This window comes from Chrysochloris asiatica, unplaced genomic scaffold (genome assembly GCF_000296735.1).
Source record: "Chrysochloris asiatica unplaced genomic scaffold, ChrAsi1.0 scaffold00014, whole genome shotgun sequence".
In the NCBI taxonomy this organism is placed as follows: domain Eukaryota; kingdom Metazoa; phylum Chordata; class Mammalia; order Afrosoricida; family Chrysochloridae; genus Chrysochloris; species Chrysochloris asiatica.
In genome coordinates this window covers 9,466,280-9,491,511 of record NW_006408532.1, presented here as the reverse complement: position 1 = coordinate 9,491,511, position 25,232 = coordinate 9,466,280, and the positions used below count along the sequence as shown (strand labels likewise).

Sequence of the window (25,232 nt, the reverse complement as noted above, 5' to 3'; positions counted from 1 at the left end):
ACAGCAAAAAATTAAAGCCAAGTGAAACATCTAGAAGACTCCTACTTTATATATTCCAGGAAATTATGATTCTAAAAGACTAGAGCAAATCCTGCTATTGTGCTATTCTTAAAGGATTTTTCATGTCGACCAGTCCTGTTTTAAGGTTTTACAAAAACTGCCATGGAGTCCTGGTGTGGTGCCATAGGCTAAGCACTTGACCACAAGGTTGGTTTAAATCGCAAGATTGGCAGTTTAAACTCACCAGCCACTCCTCGGAAACCCTATACAAGGTCTCTGAATCGGGACCACCTCGATGGCACTTAACAATAGCCATAATTTTTCTGTTCTTAAGGGAAATATTATTTTGGCCTTAGCATGAAGCTGCAGGGGAATATATGTTATACACTAACCATTTTTAAGTGGAAAAAACAAAAACAAAAACCCAAAGCGGCAGAAAGTATCATTATAGCATGATGCTTTTGTCAATGAATAAAATAGCAAATGTTAGTATGGCATAAATATGTACAGGAAAAAACATACAGGACTTGCCACTAAACCTATTGACAGGAATCATTTGGGAGAGGCTAAGAAGGGTATAGGGTGGGAGTTCAGGAAACAAAGGGCTTTTACTGTGATTTTATTCTGTAATCAGTAATTTTAATTTTTTTTTTACATTAAGCATGTACTACTTTCCTAAAACATTTAAACTAAATTTGAACAGGAAGAAGTAATGCAGATATTTAATTTCCCATCTTAAAAGACACAATTCGGTTTTATAAAATTAAACCCACACAGCGTCTTACGTTTTCACTAATTCTTTGGGAGTTCTTTCGCTTCTATTTCTTGAACTGATTTTATGTATAGATTTAGGAATTGTTACTCACCAAGACGTAATAATGTCTGAAAAGTTTCAGTTTTGCTAAATTAATAGCAGCTAGGGAGAGGAAATAACAAAATGAAAGGCTCATTAATGTCTTTTCTCAGAATTTAAAAGCAAGTCACATTCAGACAGGCTCCCAGTCAAGAGGCTAAGTCTACTGCAAATAACACTGGCTATCGGTCAGGGCCATGTCTGTTATTTCTGGAAATGCAACCACTTGGTGGGATTCTCCTCCAATCACCAGGAAGTAACACAGTTCTGGGAGCAGTAGGCTAAGGGGTGTCCTAGAGGCTGCTTGTACCAGCAAACTGGTACATCTATCAATTCTGGGCTCAGTAGCTTGAAAATAGGCTATGAGGGAGCAGACTGGTATCACAGAAATTGTCAAACACTACAATCCCACCCTGACCCCCAGAGAGCCAGTGTTACACATTTCCTGGCACGCCACTATAGCTGACAGAACTATACCTCCATAGGCTCATACTCAGAGTGGTCCCAGATTACCATCTGGGGAAACTGAGGGTTGAATCCAATGAACCCACCTGTGCATTTTACTAGAGGTTTTCATAAGCCTCTAGTAAAAAGCCCTTTAAAATATGGCCTGTGTGGCTACACCCTACCTTCACAGTCCCTCAAGGTCAGCTGAGCCAGGACAGCTAACTACCTGACACTGTCTATGGCTATGAAATATTGATGACCACAGAGGGTAGCCTGGCTCCCTCCCTGATTAGCAAGCCTTTCATTCATCATAAATCTTCCTGCAGGAGGCAAGTTAATTTTCCTTAATAGCATTCAATTACTGATTCAGTTTAAGAATGGGACTGTGGGTGGTGAAGGTACAAATTTCCTCTTCCTCCTTCCTCTGGCTCATGAGGATTAGTGGAGGGCAATCAAGCTTAGGCTTCCCCAAAAAATCCCTGGAATCCTAAATTATCCTCAAGGTGATCACCCACTAACAGCATCACTAAAATGCTCCTCTGAGAAACCAAGTGCATCAGTGAGGGAAGGTGCAGAAAATCTTTCATGAAAATTCTAACTCCCAAAATTAAGGTTATGACAGCCACTAGAACTGCAAGGGCCTCATTTACACAACATAAAGCAACTAAAGTGCAGGCAAAGATTTTTGTATTTAGCAACCTCTCTGGTAATTGTACCATCACTTAATCAAATCCTTCTGGTTCTCATCCACATTTTCATTGAATCAACAGACATTTACTGAGCCCTGACTCTATGCCAGACCCTGGGATACAGCAGTGGACAAAGGAAAACCCGCCTCTGTCCAGTGATGGCTACATTCCGGGGGACAGAGAGACACACACACAGAAGGAAGACTGCCTTATAAAGACAGAGGCAGAAATTGGAGTGGTGCAGCTACAATCCAAGACATGCCATGGATTACCAGCAAACACCAGAAACTGGAAGAGGCAAGAAAGGGTTCTCCCTCAGGGCCTTCAGAGGGCACAATGCTCAGCTGACACACCTTGATTTCAGATATCCAGCCACCACAACTGTGAGAGAATAAATTTCTGTTGTGCTAAGACACCCAGTTTATGGTGATGTGTTATGGCACCCTTAGAAAACTGATACAGCCCCTTTAAAAAGTAGTGAGATTTTTCTTTATCAGAAGGTGGACGGGGCATTGAACAATAGACTGCTCCAGTGTGTTTTGCTGGATGAAATGGAAGGACAAGATAAGTTGAAGAATGCAGAAAGAATTCTTGTGGTGAAATATAATAGGGATGGAAAGAGTTAATTAGAGAACATAAAGGTGCCTGCCCTGTGGCAAGGGAGCATGAGGAGCTATTTACCCCAGTATCACGCTCCACCATGCCACAACCTCCCAGGCTGACTTCTAAGACACTCTAACGTGACGCAGGCTGTCAATGGCTCTTGAAAGGCCTGTCAGCTCCACATCTGAGCATTAATTATAAAAGACCACTACAAACAGATGTCAGACCAGATATGTGCTATGACCTTGAGGACAACCAGTTTTGCTGCTAAGTGCAGAAACGATTAAGCAGAGCTCCAGATTTGCCCCCAAACCCAGCAGTCAGGACAGGGTACCACACCAGAGCTCCTCACGGCTGAGGCCGTGTAGGCACAGAAATGGTCTACAAGTGCAGCAAGGAAATCACAGCAGAGTGGGTAAGCATGCAGGCCCTGATCACGTGAATATCTCAGAAATCCTAGGCCTGCTGCTTACTAGACCTATGTGACTTCAGATAAGACACCTAACTTCTTTGAGCCTCAGTTTCCTAATTTGTAAGACAAGAATACCAACACCTACCTTTAGGGTTGTTGGGGGAATTAATGAGATAGTTCATGGAAAGTATACAGGCACTCAAAGAATGTTGGACGTTACAGTGTATGTGGTTGTTGTTAAAGTCCCTCAAGTTGGTTCTGATTCCTAGTACCCTTGTATAGGTTTCCAAGAAGTGGTTGTGGGCTTGAACCACCAAACTTGCAGTTAGCTGTCCAGTGCTTATCCTATAGCAGTACACCAGGACTCCTGTTAGTGTTAGTAATGAATAAATAGCCCACTACCAAATGCAGCATGTACCATGTCACAGTGGCTGCCATATCTGGCAGGAATCCAGACTCTAATAAGTAAGACTAGAACAAATGGTGACCTGGGGACTGCCAGAGAGCCCGGGCTCTCTTAGAAGCAGCAATGCCATATGCACACAATGAGTCAGGATGCTAAGCAGATGAACCAGCATTATGCAATAATCAGTGATGCAGTGGGTCAAAACCTAGAATCCCAAGCTTTCCTTTGCTTTTCTTCCAAAGATTTCCCCAGAGCTAAGAATGCTGACAACTCGCTGCTGACTGGACAACGGGGAACTGGGCTCCCAGAGGAATGAAGGCTCACCAAGTGTGGGCTGGCTATTTCTGACCCCACCACAAGGAACAGCAAATATGGTAAAAGAATGAGCATGGTGAGAGGAAAACGTACTCGACAGGCGCCAGGAGACGTGAATTATGATTCTGGCACCATAATAGCTCAGTGTGCCTGGCCTCTCCAGGCATGTCTCCTCATTTGGAGAACAACTGTGTGTGTGAGGGGCAGGAGGGTAGCAGATTAGAACGTCTTTACAGTCAAGAATTTTAACCAGGATGAATATGAGAATCACCCAGAGAGTTTTATTTAAGATCAACACCCAAGCTGCCCTGTAGATTTATGGAATCATGCCTGGGTATAAGGACGGTGAAAAACTTTCTGGTAAGTTGGGAAGGAGAGCCACAGGAGTAGGCCTGTGGCGAATATCACGTACAGTTGTTTTAGGAGCTCCGACAAGACTGATCTCTTTGGTTGTGAGATTCTCCTTCTTTCAAAAACATGAACATAACTCTTAATCTGGGCAAGCACTGATTACTGGTGAAAATGGAACACAAGTCCACTGAGGCAAGAAGTGCCACAGTCCTTCTTTAAGGTCAATACTGTCTCTGATTTAACAGTAAAAGAGCAAACACATACCATCTAAAAACTATACTGTCTCTTCCCTAGATTTTCACCTTTGCTCTTTAAGTCAAAGGTCACCAAGCAGACTAACAAGAAGACAAACTGTCCCCTTCTTTCCAAACTGACTTTCCTGGTCTGACAACAATACAAATAATAGCACCAGTAGCTCCACTGATGGCAAGATTACACATGCCAGACACCATGGCAGGCACTTGTGCCTCATCTTGTGTAATCCTTACAATAACCTCCATGAGTAAAGGGGTATTGCTGCCACTGCCTCACATGTAAAAAACTGAGGTCTGGAGAAGTTAATCAACAGAGTCATGCTTGTCAACAAAGAAGTCAGTGTTTGAATCCTGTCCGACTCCTTCTAAGGACCAAACTCTTAATACCTAGACTTTGCTGACAGGGAAAGGCAATCCATCGCTTTATAATCCACTGGCAGTTCAGGGCAACACAATCATGGTTCAAAATGCCAGGCAATACCCACAAGCAGCCAGCAATTCATTCTAGGGAGTTAATGCTATATGATTTATATGATACACCGGAACAAAGGCCTGCGACAACCACTTAAAGGGTGAAAATGTCTCAAACAATCCTTCCCTGGACGTAAGGAAAGCCTCCGGCTTAAACCACTTCCACCTACCCATCATCCTCTTCACCTGCATCCTCCCTGCTGTGCTTCACATGGAATTGGACTCAAACATAAAAAATTAAATAAAGGAGGAGGATGACAAAACCTAGCTGGCACTAAAGTCACTCTGACTCACTGCATTTTAGCATTTCCACAATCTGCTTAGGCATGGTGCTCAAGCTCACTCGGATTTGGGTAGGAGTTGAAGGGGAATTTCCCTCATTTATGGTCAAGCATGCGGCACTTTAGGATAAGCAGTGGATTGCTAACCACAAGGGTGGTGGTTCAAACTCACCAGCTACTCCTCAGAAATCCTATACAGGGTCTCTATGAGTCAGAACCGACTTGATTTGAAGGCACGCAACAACAAAGGCTTGAAAACCAGTCTGCATAGCCCCTCTCAGTGATTCACCACAGCATGAAGGCCAAATGCTGAACTGGGACCACACTGCCCAGAAAATGTCCACTCTAGGGAGGGGCTAGCTCATGAGGTGCCCTCTGGACACCACCAAAGGAAACCCCACTGAGTCCATCTCACAAAGACAGCATCACATTTGGGGACAGGAATGAAATGCTTTGATTCTTAAACTGTTGAGAGTCATGTGGAAAATGATCCAAAATACATTTTCAATATGCAGCTTTACAAAAATGATTCAAGAATGGTCAAAAGTCATTAATTTTAGCAGTTTAGGAGTTGGGCATCTTATTGTGATCAAATTTTATCTTCAATAATTAAACAAACAAAAATAGCCAAAAGGACTGTGGCCCTTGGCTAATCTTCAGGTCTAAAACAGAACTCACCCTCATGATCCAATCTTCAGTCAAGCATTAGATAGTTATATTGGCGGAACAACAACGCTAGTAAGGTATGCTCGTCATGGAATATTCAGCTTGCCATGGAAATGAAAGGTAGACAATTCCTAGTATTGAAGTCTTTTAGAGAGTTATTCTATCATAGTTATATGTGTGCGTGTATTCCTTAGCCACTTTTTGTATTTTGTGTATTCTTGTGGGCCATTTTTTGGAAACTTTATTGTGAATTGAGTGACGGCAGATCATCAGCTTTACATTCAACAAATCATGTATTCTGTTTCATCTCAATGACTGCAATAACATTCAAGATCAAAAGAGCAGCATGTACGTAAGGACAAAGTTCAGAAGGTTGGAAAGGGAGATGGACTGGAAATAAGAACCACAGGGAGGAAGTGAAATAGTTTTGTTACAAGGAGGGGACTGCAATCACTAGGATAGACTCTGTATGAAAAACTTCAATACTAGGAATTTTCTACCTTTCATTTCCCTTCCACTCTAGAAAAACGCCAAAGGCACCAGGTATCCTCAAGTTCACAGTGATCTTAGACCCTGCTCCTGTTAGTCTCTGATCCCTTTGCCAGATATGCTGTGAGCTTCGTCAGTCAGATATGACTGAGCCGAGGTGTAGATTGCTCCCCTTGGCTGTCCACTGCATGACTCTCTGTTATCACTGAGCAAGCTGAGACCAACAGCAGACAAGCCCTTCTCAGTAAGGGATCGGACCTTCCCTGAATACTGCTACAATCAAATGAGAAGAGTTGGTTTCAACAGAGGCTCAACACACAAGGAAATCAACTGTACAAACATACCTGGTTTACTGTGCTTCTGGATACTGTATTTTTTACAAATGAAAGGTCTGTGGCAATCCTGCTTTGAGCAAGTCTATTGGTGCCATGTTTTCCAATTGCATGTGCTCACTTAGTGTTTCTGTCATGTTTTGATAATTCTCACAATCCTTCAAACTTTTCATAATGCTAATGCACACTTAATAGATTACAGCCTAATGTACAGGGTAAACTACTTTCATATGCACTGGAAAACCAAGAAATGCATGATTTGCTTTATTGTTATATTCACTTTATTGTGGTGTAGAGCAAGTCACAAACTCTCTGAGGAATAACTATATGCTAATGCCACCAGGCAAGAGAACTAAGCCCAGGCAGGCCCAAGGAGGGCCTGATAGCCACTGGGGATTGCTTACCAGGTGATGCTGCGTAAGCCCTCAAAACAGGATTCTTTCCAGGATCTTAAAAGGTCTAATAGAAAACTGGCATGGTGCTTGTAGGATAAGCACTGGACTGCTAACTGCCAGGTCAGCGGTTCAAACCCTCCAACGACTCCCTGGGAACCCTATACGGGTAGCCAAGAGTCGAAACCGACTCAACAGCACCTAGCAACAACAAATTAAAAAAACAAAAAACTGGAGTCTTAGTGTGGTGCTGTAAGATAAGCACTGGACTGCGAACCGCAAGCTCAGGGGTCAAAACCATTAGTCGCTCTTCAGAAACCCTACACAAGGTTATTATCAGTCAGAATCAAATACACAACAATAAAAATTAGTGATCAGATATATCCATCACTAAACTGCTTTTCAGGCTGGTAATCTAGGAGTCCTCTTTGCTTTGGGTTGTAGATTACATGTGGTATCACTATGACAGTTATTTCAAAATGTCAGTCAGAGCTATGATTAGGTTGATAACATTATAGGAATTGTGGATGATCTGTTGAAGAAAAGCAATAAATAGGGGCTTCTGGTGATTCAAATAAATTAAAAATCACTGCATTAAGAGCCTAATAAAATACACTCATGTGTTTCTCATTCTCTCTTCAAGAATCCTTTTTGTAGTGGTTTCTAACCCAGGGTCACAGATCCTTTGAGAATGTGCAGATAAAATGCCCATACAAAATCCTGCATATCATTCCTGAGGTCATGCAAAGAGCATTTTCATGAGAGGGCTGGCCTCGTGTGAAAGAGAGCAAGGAGCTCTGTAATTACTCCCTTCGCACCTGTTCTTCACCCCACCTTTTAGTAGTTTCTGTTGGTGTTGTTTAGTGCTGTCAAGTCAGTTCCGACCCATAGCGACCCTGTATAGGGGTTCCGAGGAGCAACTGGTAAGCTTGAACTGCCGACCTTGCAGTTCAAACATTTTTGTAGTCTGGCGCATTAATCCACAGTGTCACACCAGTAGTAGCAGACAGGTTACTGTGCTTTATAGCAGGGCTGGGGAACGCTTTTTCTGCCACAATGTAGAACAACATTCACAGGCCAACAAAATTGTCAACTTAAAAATTAGCCTGCTATATTTGGTCAGACATTTAATTAACTCACCCATAAGGTGATGGTCTGGTGTGGTGCTGTAGGTTAATGCATTGGACTGCAAGGTCAGTTTGAATTGCAAGGTCAGTGGTTCAAGCTCACCAGCCGCTCCTCAGAAGTCCTATACAGAGTTGCTATGATCGGGAACTGACTCAACAGCACTTAGCAACAACAACGTGATGGCTAGAACTACAGTTGCCTTGGCAGGACCAGACCAAGTGATTTGCAGGTCTTATAGGGCCCCCGAGCTGAATGTTCCCCACGTCTGCTCTAAAGGTATTTATCTTTAGACTTCTGGGACAAGTGTGGATTTATAAGGGTATGCACTAGTTACACAGGCACAAAGGAAAAGATGACAAATTTCTAAGTGACCAGATAAAGGGAGTCATAGCTCCTCTATTTCTTTTCTTCACTATGAAACACGATTCCAAAGGCTGGGATCCCAATGGACTGTCCTCAATGGTAGAGTTAGCAATGGCAAACTACTGCACTGGAGAAAACCAATGAACCCTTCTCATCCAGACTGTACCCAGTTCTGGAGTCATCCCCACACAAAGGAGGGGCAAAATCATGGTGAAATGTATAGCATGGGATTCTCCTGCTTTCTCCTGTTCCCCTTGCCCCCTAGGTCTTATGACTGACCAGGAACCTCTACATTTAACCTTATAAGAATCCTCAACCTTAAAGCCATTTGTGGCTTTTCAAGTTTCTACTTGAAAAGTGAAAAAGTTTATGGGGATTGAAAAAGGAGTAAGGAAAGAAGTACTTATATATATATCAGTCAGGTGGAAAAGCTATGCTGAATATCAGCTGAGGGGCTGTTGTTGTTGTTAAGTGCCGTTGAGTCGACTCTGACCCATAGCGACCTGAGGGTAACTCATGTTAAAATCCACCTTCGTAGTAAAAAAACGCAGACTCCCATCAAAGTAATGCATTGGCTACTGGCAGGTCAGCCCTTGACTCCTGGTGACCCCTTGCACAATGGACTGAAATGCCAGTCCTGTGTCATCCCCAAGATTAGTTGAGATCAAACCACTGTGGTCCATAGGATTTCCATTGGCTGGTTTATAGAAGCAAATCACCAGGCTTTTCTTGCTAGCACATCTTAGTGTGGAAGCTCCACTGACAGCTGTTTAGCATCAGAGAAACATGCAAATCTCCACTGAACAGATGAGTGCTGGCTGCGTATTGAGATACTTGTACCTAAGGTGAGGCTTTTACCATGGACCCACCACTGCTCCTCATCTAAGGAGTAGGTTAGGTAGAATACCAGAGCAGAGAAATTCTTTAAGGTTTATTTCAGTAGAAGTGGTAGGAAAAAGTCAAAGCAAGGGGAAAAAGTGACAGGAAACAAGACTGCAGAGTTCCACGAAGGGCTAACAGTGCCTAGTGCAGCTCCTTGCAGGATTCAGTCTTCTATGAGAGCTGCCTTATGATATACGGTACATTTATCCCCAAATCATCATACAAGTGCGTTAAGATGTTTTAAATTACTTGAAAGAGGGGTTATTAAATCTGGGGTCCCTGAATTCCATGATATTGCATGCAAAACATTATGCAGATATGGGAACTCCTATACCATTTAGGAAGGAGCTCTGAAAGCATAGTGGTTACCAATCAGGCTGCTAGCCTCAGGGTTCTGCAGGAGAAAGATGTGGCTTTCTGCTCCCGTAAAGATTTACAGCCTCAGAAACCCTGTCCAGGGTTGCTATGAGTCAGAATCGACTCCATGGCACATAACCACCACCATCAACCATTTAGGAGTCCTGGTGTGGTGCTGTAGGATAAGCACTGGACATTTTAAAAGTTTGGTGCTCTAAGGTTTGAAGGCTGGTTGGTTTGAATCACCAGGCTGGCGGCTCAAACTCACCAGCCATTCCTCAGAAATCCTACACAGGGTTGCTCTGAGTCAGAACCAACTCGACAGCACTTAACAACAACATATCTTACTGGAGTCCTACTGGAATGCTAACTGAAAAGTTGGCGGTTCAAACCACCAGCCGCTATGAGTCAGAACCAACTCAAAGGTACTAAACCACCACCACCAATATACCTTTTATTAAATTCTCAAACAGATGTTACTCCCCCCAAAAAGGTTATTATGGATTTAATTGTGTTCCCACAAACTTTATGTTGAAGTCCTAACCCCTGGTACCTGTGAATGAGACCTTGTTTGGAAATAGGGTCTTTGAAGATGTAACCAGTTAAGTTAACAAGAGTTCACACCGGAGTAGAGTAGGTCCTAATCCAATCTGAGTGGTATCCTATAAAAGAGGAGAAGAGACACAGAGAGAAAGACTGAGGGGAAATGGCCATGTGATAACGGAAGTTATGCTGCAAGCTGAGGAAGGCCTGGGGCGTCCAAAGACAGGAGACAAGAAAGGATCCTCCTCTAGGGCCTTTGGAGAGAACATGGCCCTGTCCAAACTCTGGATTTGGACTTCCAGCCTCCAGAATTGAGAGAGAATAAATTTCTGTTCTTATAAGCCACCCACTTTCTGGTACTTTATTAAGATAGCTATAAGAAACTAGTAACAAAGGGGTTTCAAAAAGTTCTTGGAGAATTCCCATTATCTTTGAATTCTTTTTTCCACGAACTTTTGGAAGTCCCTTTTACAAGGTAGAGTCACCAGTCTAAGGAACTAAGAATGAAAATACCAAATACAAAAACACAAGCTGGCTTATAGTCATGATGTACACAAATGATTGTTTCTCTTCCCGTCTCATCAACAGATTTTTCATGAGCTGGCTGGCTATGTGCCATCGAGTCAGTTCTGACATCAAGGCTGTAAATCTTTACAAGTACAAAAAGCCTCTTTCTCCCGCAGAGCAACTGGTGAACTTGAATTTGCTTGTGTCTGTGTATATGAACACACCCAAATGAAACACAGTTCTTTGGCATGAGTTGTCCAAACTAATAGATATCTTAAATAGCCAACCTGACCAAATCAAAGCCTGAAATCAGCCCAAGATGTACAGGAACAAAGAATGAGGCAGCTAGTTCCTGTAACTTTCAGTTACCCTGAACAATGATCAAGACCACATGAGACTCGAGATGCTTATTAGCCCCTGGCTGGTTGGCTGTGTGCCGTGGAGTCGGTTCCGACTCATAACGACCCTGTACAGGGTTTCCGAGGCTGTAAATCTTTACGGAAGCAGAACGCCTCATCTTTCTCCTGTGAACAGCTGGTAGTTTCGAACTGCTGACCTTGTGGTTCGCAGCCCAATTCGTAACCACTACACTACTAGAGCTCCTTCATTAGCCTCTAAAGATCCCTAAAAAACTTTTATGTGGGGTTTTAGCTATCAACATTTACCAGCTTAGGTACAGATGTGTGTGTGTATATGTTGGTGATGGTGGTGTTAAGTGCCGTGGAGTTGGTTTTAACCCACAGCGACCCTGTAGAGGGTTTCCAAGGAGTGACTGGTGAGCTTGAACCACCAACTTTGCAGTTCAAACCAACTTTGCAGTCTAGCACATTAAGCCACAGCACCATGCCAGGACTCGTGTGTGTGTGTGTGTGTGTGTGTGTATATATGCGTGTATGTGTGTACAGAGAGAGACAGACAGACAGAACTTATCTATGTGTATGTATAAGTACAGATATGTACACAGGCACATATATTCACAGAAGACACAATTACAGATACTTCTCGTACATAAACAAACATTTTACAAGTTTGGTGCTCTAAGGTTTGAAGGCTTAGGACCTTACTCTCATGGGACAATTCAGTCAACTGGCACATAATGTTCATGTTCTGCGTCCTAATTAAGTGAGCAGTGTCTAGAGTGTTAAAAGCTTGGGAACAGACTTCTAAGACATTACTATTTGTCTCTACTCATCAGGAGCAAAAAGAGAGAGAAGGAAATCAAAGTCTCAATAAAGAAACTCGTCTACAGAATTACTAAACTACATGAGCCACAACTTCATCTAGATGACTCACAAGATGAAGCCTGGCTATCACTACCAACCACTCTGGGACCACAATGAATGGACCCAGGTAATAAGGAGGAAAATGTGGAACAGAACTCAAGTTCTTAAAAAAGCCCAGATTTATTGGACTAGTTGAGACTAGAGGTGAGAGCATGAGACATAATATTATCTGAAGATATTCTTTAAACCTTGAAGTGAAACTATCCTAAGATCACTTTTAAGCGAAATAAAGAGTGGTACACAAAATACAGGATATTCTATATAAAACCAAAATGTCAACATTGACTTTCTAAAACAAGGATGAGAAGATAAGTCTGGAGTACTGGAAACTGAATAACAAGGCATTTAGAGAAAACGGACACATGAAAAAGACAACAAATGTCACTTAATTTGTAAAGATTATCAAATGGGAACCTAATTTACTGTGTAAACTTTCACTAAAAAAAATCCCAATTATTTAAATATATATTTACCATATCAGAAATTAAAACAGAAATTTCAAAAATATTTATTAGTTCACTTGAAAACAAAATAAACCCATTACATTTTTATGTAAGTTAGATTTTCATATCTGCTTGTTCTTTTGTCTGTGTCTGCTTCTTCATTCAATTTGTTGTGAAAGGTTTTGGTTGAAGAAAACCTAACCTTATACAGACATAACATTTTTCATATCATTGTATATGATTCAACTCTACAACCTACACTAGTGTGGTGGGAAATACTGTATCAGTGAACTTTTCCTACTCTGATGCATTCAAATCCACTGGTCCTTCCTGTATTTTAAGGAGCTCTGGTGGCACTGTGGGTTAGGCATTGGGCTGCTAACCAAATGGTCAGCAGTTCAAACCCACCAGCTGCTCCACGGGAGAAAGATGAGGCTATCTGCCCCCATAAAGATTTACAGGCTCGGGGACCCTATATAGGGTCTCTGTAAGTTGGGATCGACTTGATGATGGTAGTGGGCTTGGAGTTTAGTATCCTGTACTTTGAATGAACTTTTACACAGTCATGATTAACATGAATCATACATTCATCATTTGGAAAATACTGTTTCACTGAGTTATACACATCTTCCAAATACTAAACATTTCATTGTAAAATATTTTAGCAATCACATTCTATAACATTACTCTTGCTCACATAAATCTTTTAAGGATTGGGAAACCATCAAGCTCACAGTGGTGGATACAAGCTTTCCTAAATTCTCATTTTCATTTGAAAGCCCCAGTCTTATCACTGGCAATAAACACTGTCAGTTGTTTGAGGTTTTTTGTTTGTTCGTTTTTTAATGACAGGCTCACTTCCTTCATTTTTAAGAAAATGCCTGATAAACCCCATGTCTGAGTAACCAGAGCTTGCCTGTCACTTTCAAGTAACAATTATGTTCTATTTAAAAAAAATAAAGGGGGGTGGGCCTAGTTCTGCTTGTAACTCAAACAACCACATGCATGCATATACTTCCCATTTCATTGTACAGACTAAAAAGAATAGCAATAATAGTTTTTACTCCTTCAAGGTCATTCTTAAGTGGAATTTACTCCTCCTCTCCTGCCTCCACAAGTACACAGTGACTTAGATTACTGTCATGATCTAGACACCAGTCATTTTACCCACCACTGCTTTAGCACTGCCAGGACAGAGTCAATAGTGAAATGTGCTAATAACTTACGATGATGAAAATATGATTTTAACCGTAAAGACCCTCTCAAAACTGCTGCCCTAACAGTAGCTGCCATTTCATGGTCAGAGCTACTTATAGAACATGGCAACAACTCAGAGTGAATTGACTACTCCACAACCCCTAGTCAATCTCCATTGGTTTATATGCTTTTGAAGTTCACATGCAAACAAAGATTCCTCAGAGTACTTCCTCTGGATTTTCCTCAGAAACACAAGTGGAGGAAAAGGATGATCAGAAGCACAGACTGTAAATTCAATGTACGGCCAGTCCTATAAGGTAACGTATGGTAAGGTAATGAGAATGAAGGTAACGGAGAATGCAGGCTCCAGGGCAGTAACAACCAGTAAATCTTGGCAGGGCAAGCAAACTGGAACCAGAGCTAAATGTGTCTGTGCAAGACTCAATTAAGCTCCCTCTCAGAAGACACAGTGCAGCAGTGAATCTAAATGACAGAGGATGCAAGAAAAGCCACAGCATGTGACAAAAAAAAAGACACAGCTTAAGGACAGCTTCAACCTTAATGTTCTTCTCTATCTTTCCCTCAGGTTTGGTCAACAGGAATCCAGAGACAACGAAGCAAGCAAAATTCACACTAAAAATCTAAACTCATTGCCCTCAGGTCAAATTGTGTCGCACAGTAACTCTATAGGACTGCCCCATGTAACTTTCCAGGCTGTAATCTTTACAAAAGCAGACTGCCACAATAGGGACAGGCAACTAAGACACTGACTACCTAAAACGAGGAGGTGATAAAGGCACGAAGTGACAGGCCTACAAGCTGTCAAGAGGGAATTTAGTTTAAGAGTGTGAGAGGGAAAGTAGAGTACCCACTGAATATTTCATCTTGTCTAGCCAGGTCTGGTGAAAAGAGATGGGGATAAGATTCTTATGATTCAACAGTTAATAATTGTTATCATGACTAATTGCAACTGGCACAACTGTAAAGGTAGAAGTTTGATAACAAAAACGGGAGTGGTTAATCTTACAGAGGCTGTCCTGACTGAGACAACTATGCCCTGAGCATTTCTGACCCTGAGTTGTAAGCTATTATCTTCCCTGATAAACCCAATAAGTGAGTCTATGAGCACCAACCTAGTCCATGCAAGCTGGTTAGGAGAAAGAGACAGGGCCAGCTAGTCTGAAGTACAGGGAGGTGTATGTGATTCCCACACTTGCAACTGATACCCATTTGATCTAGCTAGGGTGGCTAGGACTGAATTGACTAAAACTTGACCTAATAAGAGAAAGAGAGAGATGTTTGATACTGTACGCTAATGTAAACAGCTGCAATTTTGAATGGCTTACTCTGGACTGGACTTTGCTGAGCCTGAATTGTAACCTGTTGACTTCTCTAGGAAACTCCATAACTGTGAGCATGGTGTCTGAGTTCTGTGTGGCATGGCACTGAATGAGCAAACCCAGCTGACAAGTGAGCACTGTGGGAAGGCTGCTTTGCTGATCATGCTTTTTGTACACAGCACCAGGGTTCCTTCTGAAAGCTATCCTCAATCCTAAATGCAAGGAGAGGAAGTATAAACAGCAGTACCCCTCAATTAGTCTGTAACAGAGATCCTTAAGCCCACATCACTGTTCAAGGTCATACAATGGGTCACTGGGATAATGAGCCTAAGAAAAGAAGCCAACATCTAGAGAAATGCTTCCAAACCCAGGAGGGGGCACTACTGCCCTGAGCCTTTCCTCTGCAGTCACCACAAGCACAGCCTAGAGCTCAGGAGGGGTGAGTTGAGGCACACAGATGGTCAGTCGTGTGCGCATGTCAGTGTTCCAGCGGCACTGCCTTGTACCTCCCTGGAGTGGATGAGCAATGTTCAGTCACACAGCAGCTACACCTGCAGGGCCTAAGAACGCTCTGCAGAGGAGACTTCAACCATGGGTGACACAGCTGCTGTGACTCCAAGTGTCATACACATACACATTTTTCAAAGTATGGAGTGAAATATGCATCCTGTAGTCGAACACCAATCCCGTTCAAGTTAAGAAGACACACCCTCTAGTTTACCCAGTCCCCTTTCAAAGGATTTGCAAAATTCACTAGTGAGAAATGGGCGCTTTGTTAACAGTGAGTCATCTTGAGAATGGTCAGTGTTGAGTCCTGGTGTGTTCCTGCTGACACCTGGTGGTAAAATTGAGAAACTGCTTATTGTGCTCCAAACCAAGCCCCACTGCCATAGGATTTCCGAGGCTGTAAATCTTTACAGCCTCATTTTTCTCTTGCACAGCAGCTGGTGGATTTGAACTGCCAATCCATGGTGAGCAATTCAAAAGTTTTCCTGCTCCATAGTTTCTCTTTACCACAGATGCTGAAGGACAATTCTGTCTTCATTTCGGGTTCATCTGCTGTGCCATCTGCTCCAATCAGTTAACTTACTGAGGAGGTCTCATGGAGAAAATGGTCAGCGATAGTTAACAATGACAATTACCCCCAAACTCTAAATGCAAGGTGGAAAGGACATAGAGGCAGCCAAAGGTAACAGAATGATAAGCAAAACACCCCAAACCCACTGCCACTGAGTCAATTCCAGCAAATAGTGATCCTACAGGACAGAGTAAGACTGACTGCCTTATAGGGGTTCCAAAGCTGCAATCTATAAGGGATCAGACTGCCACATCTTTCTCCTATGGAGCAGCTAGTGGGTTTGAACCACTACCTTTCAGTTAGCACCTGAGTGTGCTTAACCACTGTGCCACCAGGGCTCCTTCAGAATGAGAAAGAATGGGATATAGAAGTGGATAGGGAAAGGATCTGAAGAATCTACAAGAGGGAGGGATGAAGACAATAAAAAAATAAAACTTCTCAACGTTAAATACTGCCCTTAGGGATTTTAAAATACTTTTTTGCCAATAAGCCAGAAAAACTAATTTAGAAATACCGAAATATACAATGATATGAGATATTAAAAGGTTTCAAATCTCAGTATACTACTGATGAAAAGACTCATCTTTGAAGTTACAAAAATGACAAACCTAATTTTGTCTGTAACATTATACATACAAGTTACTGTTAAGTGCCACCAAGTCAGTTCCGATTCATAGCAACCCGTCTCTACATGGTTTCTAAGGCTGTGTATTTTGCAGAAGCAGACAGCCTCATCTTTCTCCCATAGAGGAGCTGGTGGGCTTGAACTGCCAGCCTTGTGGTTTACAGTCCAGTGCTTATCCCACAGAGCCACTGTGTCCCCATACATACATAAGGGGGAAAAAAGACAAGAATATTCCCAAGCAATAGTGATTCTCAGAGTGTGGACTATTCTAATTGGGGTTTTTCTGTTTGTGTCTAGATGGCTTGTTAAATGCTCATTTGTTTTACAGATTTTCCTTTAGCCTGTTCAAAGGTGACAAGGATCCTCTTTGTTCCTAGGCTCAGGGGAACAACTGTGTAAGCTAAAAGCAAAAGCTTTCTGAAGACAACTGTTGAAAGGTTAAACTCACTGAAGTAAATTTACCCCAGAGAGTACTCTAGAGGAAGTGAGTCCTGATGTGGCACTGTAGGGTTAATGCTGGACTGCTAACCACAAAGTTGAAGGTTCAAACCCACCAGTCACTCCTTGGAAACCCTATATAAAGTCACTATCAATTCAGAACCAGCACTTAGCCCATGAAAGCTGCACTTAACAAAAATTCTGAGAAAGAAGGGAATCCAGTGACATTGAAGAAAAGAGGATAAAACAAAAGTTATTTCCCAGAACTAGAAACACACCAAGGTTGACACATTTCCTGAGTGGGTTTGCGAAGCTGAAGTCTGAGCACTGACCAGGGCTCCCAGCTGAGGTAAGACCCTCACACCAAAGCTACCTGCAAGCAAAAGAACTACTGGACCTCCACAAAGTGCATGGGCAGAACAACAGGAATCTCAGGAGTAACTACAGTGGGCTTCTATTTTCTAGTTCTGTTTTCTCCAGGACTTTTCTTTTTGAAGCCGCCTTGTATTGCAACCTGGTAACAACCAGGATACTGTCCTCTAAATAAGGACCCTGTCTGACCCTAGCATGAAGCCTCAAATCCAGGTTTAATTTAATGTAAAGAAATAATGTGATACTAATCACATATCAAATCTGTGAAATAAGATTCACAATCACTACATGCTTTCCAACATTTCTAAAATTTACTCACATCACTTTTATAGTCAGAAATATGGTCAGTAACAAAGCTTTATTAAAAATGATAATACAAAAAACCTTGTTTCTTTTTATCACTGGAAATGAATAATCCGGTTTAAACAACATAAATATCAGTACTGGGTCCATGATATCATTGATCCAGAAGCAGCTTCAGCATTAGAAAGAGCACTGCTCTTTGAACCCTCATGGTTTTGCATTCCCTTTTATGTACAGTAGCCGACGGTCCTGAATGTAATTCATACAGGAACACAGAAGTACACAAAACACTTTCTTTCTGGCTTCTTTTTGCACTTAAGAGACAAGTTTGGGTAAATTAGGAGATGCAAAAGGGTTATAATAGCACAACCATTTAAAAATTAGAGTTTTAAAAGTTCTTTCTGGCATCAGCTTCATTTTAGATTAATACCAACAACACATCTATTTTGAAAGTGTGTTAAATCAGCAGGAAGGGATGCTTTGCACATATCCATCTCCAAGCCAGAATACCTCTTGTTCTCACAGTCAAGTGTTATATTTCCCTGGTCCTTCCAAGACAAGATATTTTTCCTTCCTGACTCAGTTTTGAGAAGGTGACAATCACACTCATAAGTGGAATGAAATAAATCATCTTAAAAAGCAGTGTTCCTGTTAACTGATGATATATGGAGGAGATAATAATCAATGTAATGAAACAAACTATATGAATGGTTGAATGTGATGATGTGCCCTGTAAACTTTCACTCAATCCAAAATAAAAACAATAAAAAAAATTAAAAAAAAGCAGTGATCACCACCTCCAAGGCTCTTGTACAACTGGCCTCTGTCATAGTTAGTATCTGTTTCTCTACCAAACTACCCACCTGCTAAGCCCCTAAGACTCCTCTGGCCTGTCACCCAGGACGACAGCATCCTGAGACAACAGGTCTCCTTCCACCACCTCTTAGCAACACTCAAGCATGTGGGTTCAGGGGAAGGCGAGCAACACACAGGAACTTACCTTTTCCATCTGTGGCTGATGCTTCTTGTAAATGTCTGATTGACCTAAAAAGGAACATTTGAGAAAAACGTTAGCTAGCAAATCTGCATTCTTTTTAGTTTCTAGTTTTAGTATCTTAGTATGATCCTGGGCAAAGACCTTTGACAATCAATTGAGTCATGTATGGTGCTCAAGGTGGAGTGTTAAAGAGGCCCTCTGCTACCCAAATCTGGGGCAGGAGTCAGGGTGTCAGAAAACAAAACCAAACCCATTCAATTAATACACATGCTCTCTACCTAATCTCTCATTACCTAATCTCACATTTCCCTACACACCTACACACACATACTGCCAAGACACTGTAGAACTCACCTGCTCTCTAGAATGCAGTGCCCCTCTGAGGTGGTCACCAGAATGACTAACCCCCAAAACCCCACTGCCACTGAGTCAACTCCAACTCAAAGCTACCAGGCTGAGTACTGACTTCTAAAATCTAAGACTAAGTACTGCAAGCATATGCCGTCTCACCAACTTGGTATTTTACTGGTTAGAGATTTAAAACTTTGTTGAAAAAACTCCAGCCTGCAGGGAGTCTTTTTGCTGGCTGTGATATGCCAGTAACTAATTACCATCATTACAGTTTAAGCAGCGGAACATTACTATTATTAATGAAGCCCTAGATGGGAGTTCTAGGTACAGTTCAAAGCCACCAAGGGAAAGACTACTTTAAAGGATGAGAGAACAGCAGAGGCAGATATGGTGCAGCGGGAACAGGGCGGGGGTAGGAGATGTCTGACAAACTCATCTTTTGGCTATTGTGAGTAGTGCTATAATGAACCTAAGTGTGCAGATCTGTTCATGTCCCTAGGTGGCAAAGTGGGTTGCAAGGTCAGCAGTTTGAATCCACCAGCTGCTCCACAAGAGAAAGATGAGGTTTTCTGTTCCTGTAAAGATTTACAGCCTCAGAAACACTACAGGGAGTCTCTGTGAGTCGGAAACAACTTGATGGCATGCACCAGGAGCAGGGTAAATATCTAGGAGTAGAATTCTGGATGATATGATACTTCTGTTTTTAATATTTTGAGAAAACACCATACTGTCTTCTACAACAATTACACCATTTACAATGGCAATGAATAAAGGAGATCTCCCCATATCCCTGCCAGCATTTGTTATTTTCTGTTTTTCACTCATTGCCATTCTAGTAGTGGTGAAATGGTTTCTAGTTGTAGTTTTGATTTACAACTCCCTAATGATTACTGGTGTGGCGCTGTGGGTTAATGCGTCAGACGGTAAAGCTGTTTGAACTGCAAGGTTGGCAGTTCAAGTTCACCAGCGGCTCCTCAGAAACCCTGCACAGGGTCGCTATGGGTCGGAACCAACTGGACGGCACTTACCAACAACGACTACTGGACTACAGTGGGTTTGGGGTTTTTGATAAGGCTAACCATGATGACCACCATTTGTCTGTCAGTTTGTCATACTGTGGTGTTGTGTGTGGTGCTATGATTCTAGAAGCTATGCCACCAATATTCTAAATACCAGAAGAGTCACCCATTGTGGACAAGTTTCAGCAGAGCTTCCAGACTAAGATCGACAAGGAAAAAGGAGAAGCAGATTACTTCTGAATGATTTGCCAATGGAAATTTTATCAGTAGCAGCAAAACATTGTCAGAGATAGTGCTGGTAGATGAGACAGGTTGGAAGGTACTCAAAATGTGACTAGGAAGAGCTGCTTCCTCAAAGTAGAATTGACCATAGTTACTACATGAAGAGCAAAGCTTCAGAACCTGCATTTGCTTATGGGGCACAACTGAAACTGAGAAGAAACAGCTGGAAACATCGACTAATAATCAGAACACGGAATGTACAAAGTATTAGTCTAGGAAAATTGTAAGTTTTCTAAATGAAAATGGAGTACATAAAGATTGATATTTTAGGCATTAGTGATCTGAAATGGACAAATGTTGGCTGTTTTGAATCAGATAATCATATGGTTTACTACTATGCCAAAATGTCAAATTGAAGAAAATGATATCACACTCATCCTCAAAAAGAACATTTCAAAATCTATCTTGAAGTACAGTGCTGCCTGTGTTAGGATAATATCTATATGCATAAAAGGAAGACCAGTTAAAAAAACACCACTATTGTTCAGAACTATGCACCAATCACTAAAACCAGTGATGATGAAACTGAAGAATCCTACCAACTTCTTTGGCGTCCCGGTGAGATGCTATAGGATAAGAACTGGACTGCTAACCATAAGGTTGGTGGTTCAAACCCACCAGCTGAGCCTTGGAAATCCTATAAAGGATTGTTACAAGTCAGAATCAACTCGACAGCACTTTTAACAACAACAATTAATGTTTTCGGTCTCAAATCAATCAAGATGTACTGATATTTATTGGTGATTGGAATGCAAAGGTTGGAAACAAAGAGGAAGGATCAGTAGTTGGAAAACAGGGACTTGTTGATAGAAATTATAACAGAAATAGCATGACAGAATTTTGCAAGATGAATGACTTTTTCATTGCAAATACCTTTTTTCAACAATGAAACACATGGACCTTACCAGATGGAATACACAGGAATGAAACTGACTACATTTACTCAAAGAGACAATTATTGTTGTTGTGTTGTTAAATGCTGTCAAGTCACTTCCGACTAATAGTGAACCTGTCTGTATGGGGTTTCCAGGGAACAGCTGGTAGGTTTGAACTGCTGACCTTGTAGTTTGTAATCCAGCGTCACACCAGTTGACAATGGAAAAGCTCAATATCATCAGCTAAAACAAAGCCAGGAGCTAACTGTGGAACAGACCATCAATTGCTCATATCCAAGTTTAGGCTGAATCTGAAGAAAAAGAAAAATTATTGAGTCAAAATATGACTTTGAATAAATCTCATCTGAACTTAAGAGACCATCTCAAGAGCAGATTTGGTGCATTAGACACTAATGATCAAAGACACGAAGAGTTGTGGATAACATCAAGAACATCACACAGGAAGAAAACTAAAGGTCATTAAAGAAAGGGAAAAAAGAAAAGTTCAAAGTGAATGTCTGAAGAGACTCTAAAACTTGCTCTGGAGCATAGAGAAGCTAAAGCAAATGGAAAAAATGAAGTAAAAGAGCTAAACAGAAAATTTTAAAGGCAGCTTGAGAAGACAAAGTCAAGTATTATAACGAAATATGCAAAAACCTGGAGTTTCAAAACCAAGAGGGATGAGCATGGTCAGCATTTCAAAAACTGGAAAGAACTGAAAAAATTTAAGTCTTGACCTGATGTGGCACTATAGGATAAGCACTGCAAGGTCAGTGGTTCAAACCCACCAGCCGCTCCTTGGAAACTTCATTCACATTCATAGGGTCACTATGAGACAGAACTGACTCAACGGCACACCACCACCATCATGGGCAAAATATTGAATGATGCAGGAAGCACCAAAAGAAGACAGAAGGAATACACAAAGTTACTGAACCCAAAATAAATGCTTGCTATTCAACCATTTCAAGAGGTAGCATATATTCCAGAACTGAGGGTACTGAAGGAAGAAGCACAGGCTGTACTGAACACAATGACAAAAAACAAGGCTCCAGGAATTAACGGAATACAAACTGAAATCTTTCAAGAAACTTGCTACCTGGCTAACCGATAGGAAAAGATCCATATTTGTGCTAATTCCAAGGAAGGGTGACCCAACAGACTGTGGAAATCTTGAACAATATCATTAATACCATAAGTAAAATTTTGCAGAAGATAATTTAAAAATAGTTGCAGCAGTATATCGACAGGGAACTGCCAGAAATTGAAGCCAGATTCAGAAGATGTACAACTAACAAGGATATCATTGCTGACATCAGATGGATTTTGGCTGAAAGCAGAGAATACCAGAAAGATGTTCACTTGTGCTTTATTGACTATGCAATGGCTTTCAACTATGTGGATTATGACAAACTATGGATAACACTGTGAAGAATGGGTTCCACAACACCTAACTGTACTCATGAGGAACTTATACTTAGACCAAAAGGCGGCAGTTAGAACAGAAGAAGGGGATACTGAATGATTTAAAATTAGGAAAAGGTGTGTGCCGGGGTTGTATCCTTTCACCATACCTATTTAATCAGTATCCTAAGAAAATAATCTGAGAAGCTGGATTATATGAATAACGTGGCATCAGATCTGTAGGAAGACTTAATAACAACTTGTGATATGCAGATGATACAATCTTGCTTGCTGGAAGCAAAGAGGAATTAAAATATTGAGACTATCAAAGACTACAGCCTTCAAGTATGGGTTGCACCTCAATGTAAAGGGGAAAAAAACTGGACCAATAAATAACATTATGACCAATAAATAACATCATGATAAATGGAGAAAAGATTAAAGCTGTCAGAGACTTCATTTTGCTTGGATCTACAATCAGCACTCATGGAAGCCATAGTCAAGAAATCAAAAGATGATTGCATTAAACATATCTGTTACAAAAGACCTCTTTAAAGTGCTAAAAAGCAAACATATCAGTTTGAGGATTAAGACGCACCTGACTTAAGTCATGGTATTTTCAACTGCCTCATAATCTATGTGAAAGTTTGACAATGAATAATGAAGACCGTAGAAGAATCAATGCATTTGACTTATGGTGTTGTCAGACAATACTGAAAGTACCATGGACTGGCAGAAGAATAAACAAATCTGGAAGAAGTTCAGATGCTCCTTAGAAGTCAGGATGGTGAGACTCTCTCTCTCATACTTTGGATATATTATCAGGAGGGGCCAGTCCTGGAAAAGGACATCATGCTTGGTAAAGCAGAGGGTCGTTAAAAAAGAGGAAGACCCACACCCCCCATTCGAGATGGACCAATGCAGTGAGAGCAACAATGGGCTCAAATATAACAATTGTGAGGATGGCTAAGAACCCGGCAGTGTTCCATTCTGTTGTGCACTGAATGGGTTGCTATGAATCTGAACCGACTCAATGGCACCTAACAACAAAGATGGTGACAGTCTTTTCATGGGTTTATTGACCACCTGGATATCCTTTTTGGTGATGTATCTGCCCATATTTTTCCCATTTTTTTATTGGGTTACTTGGTTTTTGTTGTTAATATGAAGAAATTTTATGTATATTCTAGATTTCAGACCTTTACAAGACACATGGTTCCTGAAGACTTTTTTCCCAGTCTGTTGGATTGTGTTTTTACCCTTTTGATAACGTAATAGTGACTTTTTGTTTATAGTGATAGGAAAATGACAATGAATGGGTGAAACTTGTACAACTATACATGAGAAAAATGATGAATTGGCAATTATGTTATATATACTTTTGGAATACCACTACCACCCCATCCAATAAAAAGGAGTTACAGCTGCTGAAACTATTTAGACAAAATCAAACACCTCCCAGGACTGATTTTCTCAGTTTGCAGGATTAGGGTCATGAGACAAAATCCAGTCAATTGGCATAACACTGTTTTTGTTTGGTGAGTAGTGTCTGGGGTCTTTAATAGCTTGAGAACAGTCATCCAAGATGAAACAGTCAGTCTCTATTTGTCTGAAGCAAAAGAGGAAAAAGTAAACCCCACAATCAGAAAAAGTAACTGGATTACAGTACTAATAGCTTCCATGAACCACTACTTCATCTAACACAACATCAGAAGAACTGGATAGTGGCGAGTCACCAAGGTTTCAATTAAGAACACAATAGATAGATCCTGCTAGAAAAGGAAAAAGTACAGAACCTCCAATTCCCAAAGAATTCAATCTTACTGAACCCTGGAAATGAATCATCCTCTGAAATCATCTTTACACAAAAAAAGTTTCACTCAAAATTAAAGGATGTCCTCTCTAAGTACTGTGCTTTTTAGAAATTATCTTTACCAACAAACATATGAAGAAATGCTGACGATCACTAGCCATTGTTGTTGTTGTTGTCAGGTGCCATAGAGTTGGAACCGACTCATAGCGACCCCATACACAGCAGAATGAAACAATGTCCAATCCTGGGCCAACCTCACTATCGCTGCCACACTTGAGTCCATCAGTGATGCCACCTGGCCAATCCATCTTGTTAGGGGTCTTCCTCTTTTTCTCTGACCCTCCACCTTACCCAGCATGACATCATTCTCCAGCGAGTGTTTCCTCCAGACAATATGTCCAAAGTATGAGATGAAGCTTAGCCATCATGGCCTCCAAGGAGCACTCTGGCATTAGAGAGATGCAAATCAAAACAACAATGAGATATCATCTCATACCAACAATAACAGCAAAGATGAAAAATGGAGAAGACAATAAACGCTGGCAGGGATGTGGAGAGACTGGGACACTGCTGCATTGCTGGTGGGATTGCAAAATGGTCCAACCTCTCTGGAAAGCAATATGGCGTTTCCTCAGAAGGTTGAAAATAGAAATACCTTATGATCCAGCAAT

The 25,232-nt window shown here is 41.3% G+C and overlaps 1 protein-coding gene across 1 annotated transcript in view; it reads right to left on the bottom strand.

Annotated features, from left to right (window-relative positions):
- Positions 1–25,232, bottom strand: part of GPR107 (G protein-coupled receptor 107) — a 92,479-nt gene that overhangs the window by 11,041 nt on the left and 56,206 nt on the right. The window contains 2 exon segments of the mRNA XM_006834872.1: positions 867–916; positions 18,821–18,864. Coding sequence (XP_006834935.1) covers positions 867–916; positions 18,821–18,864 — 94 coding nt within the window.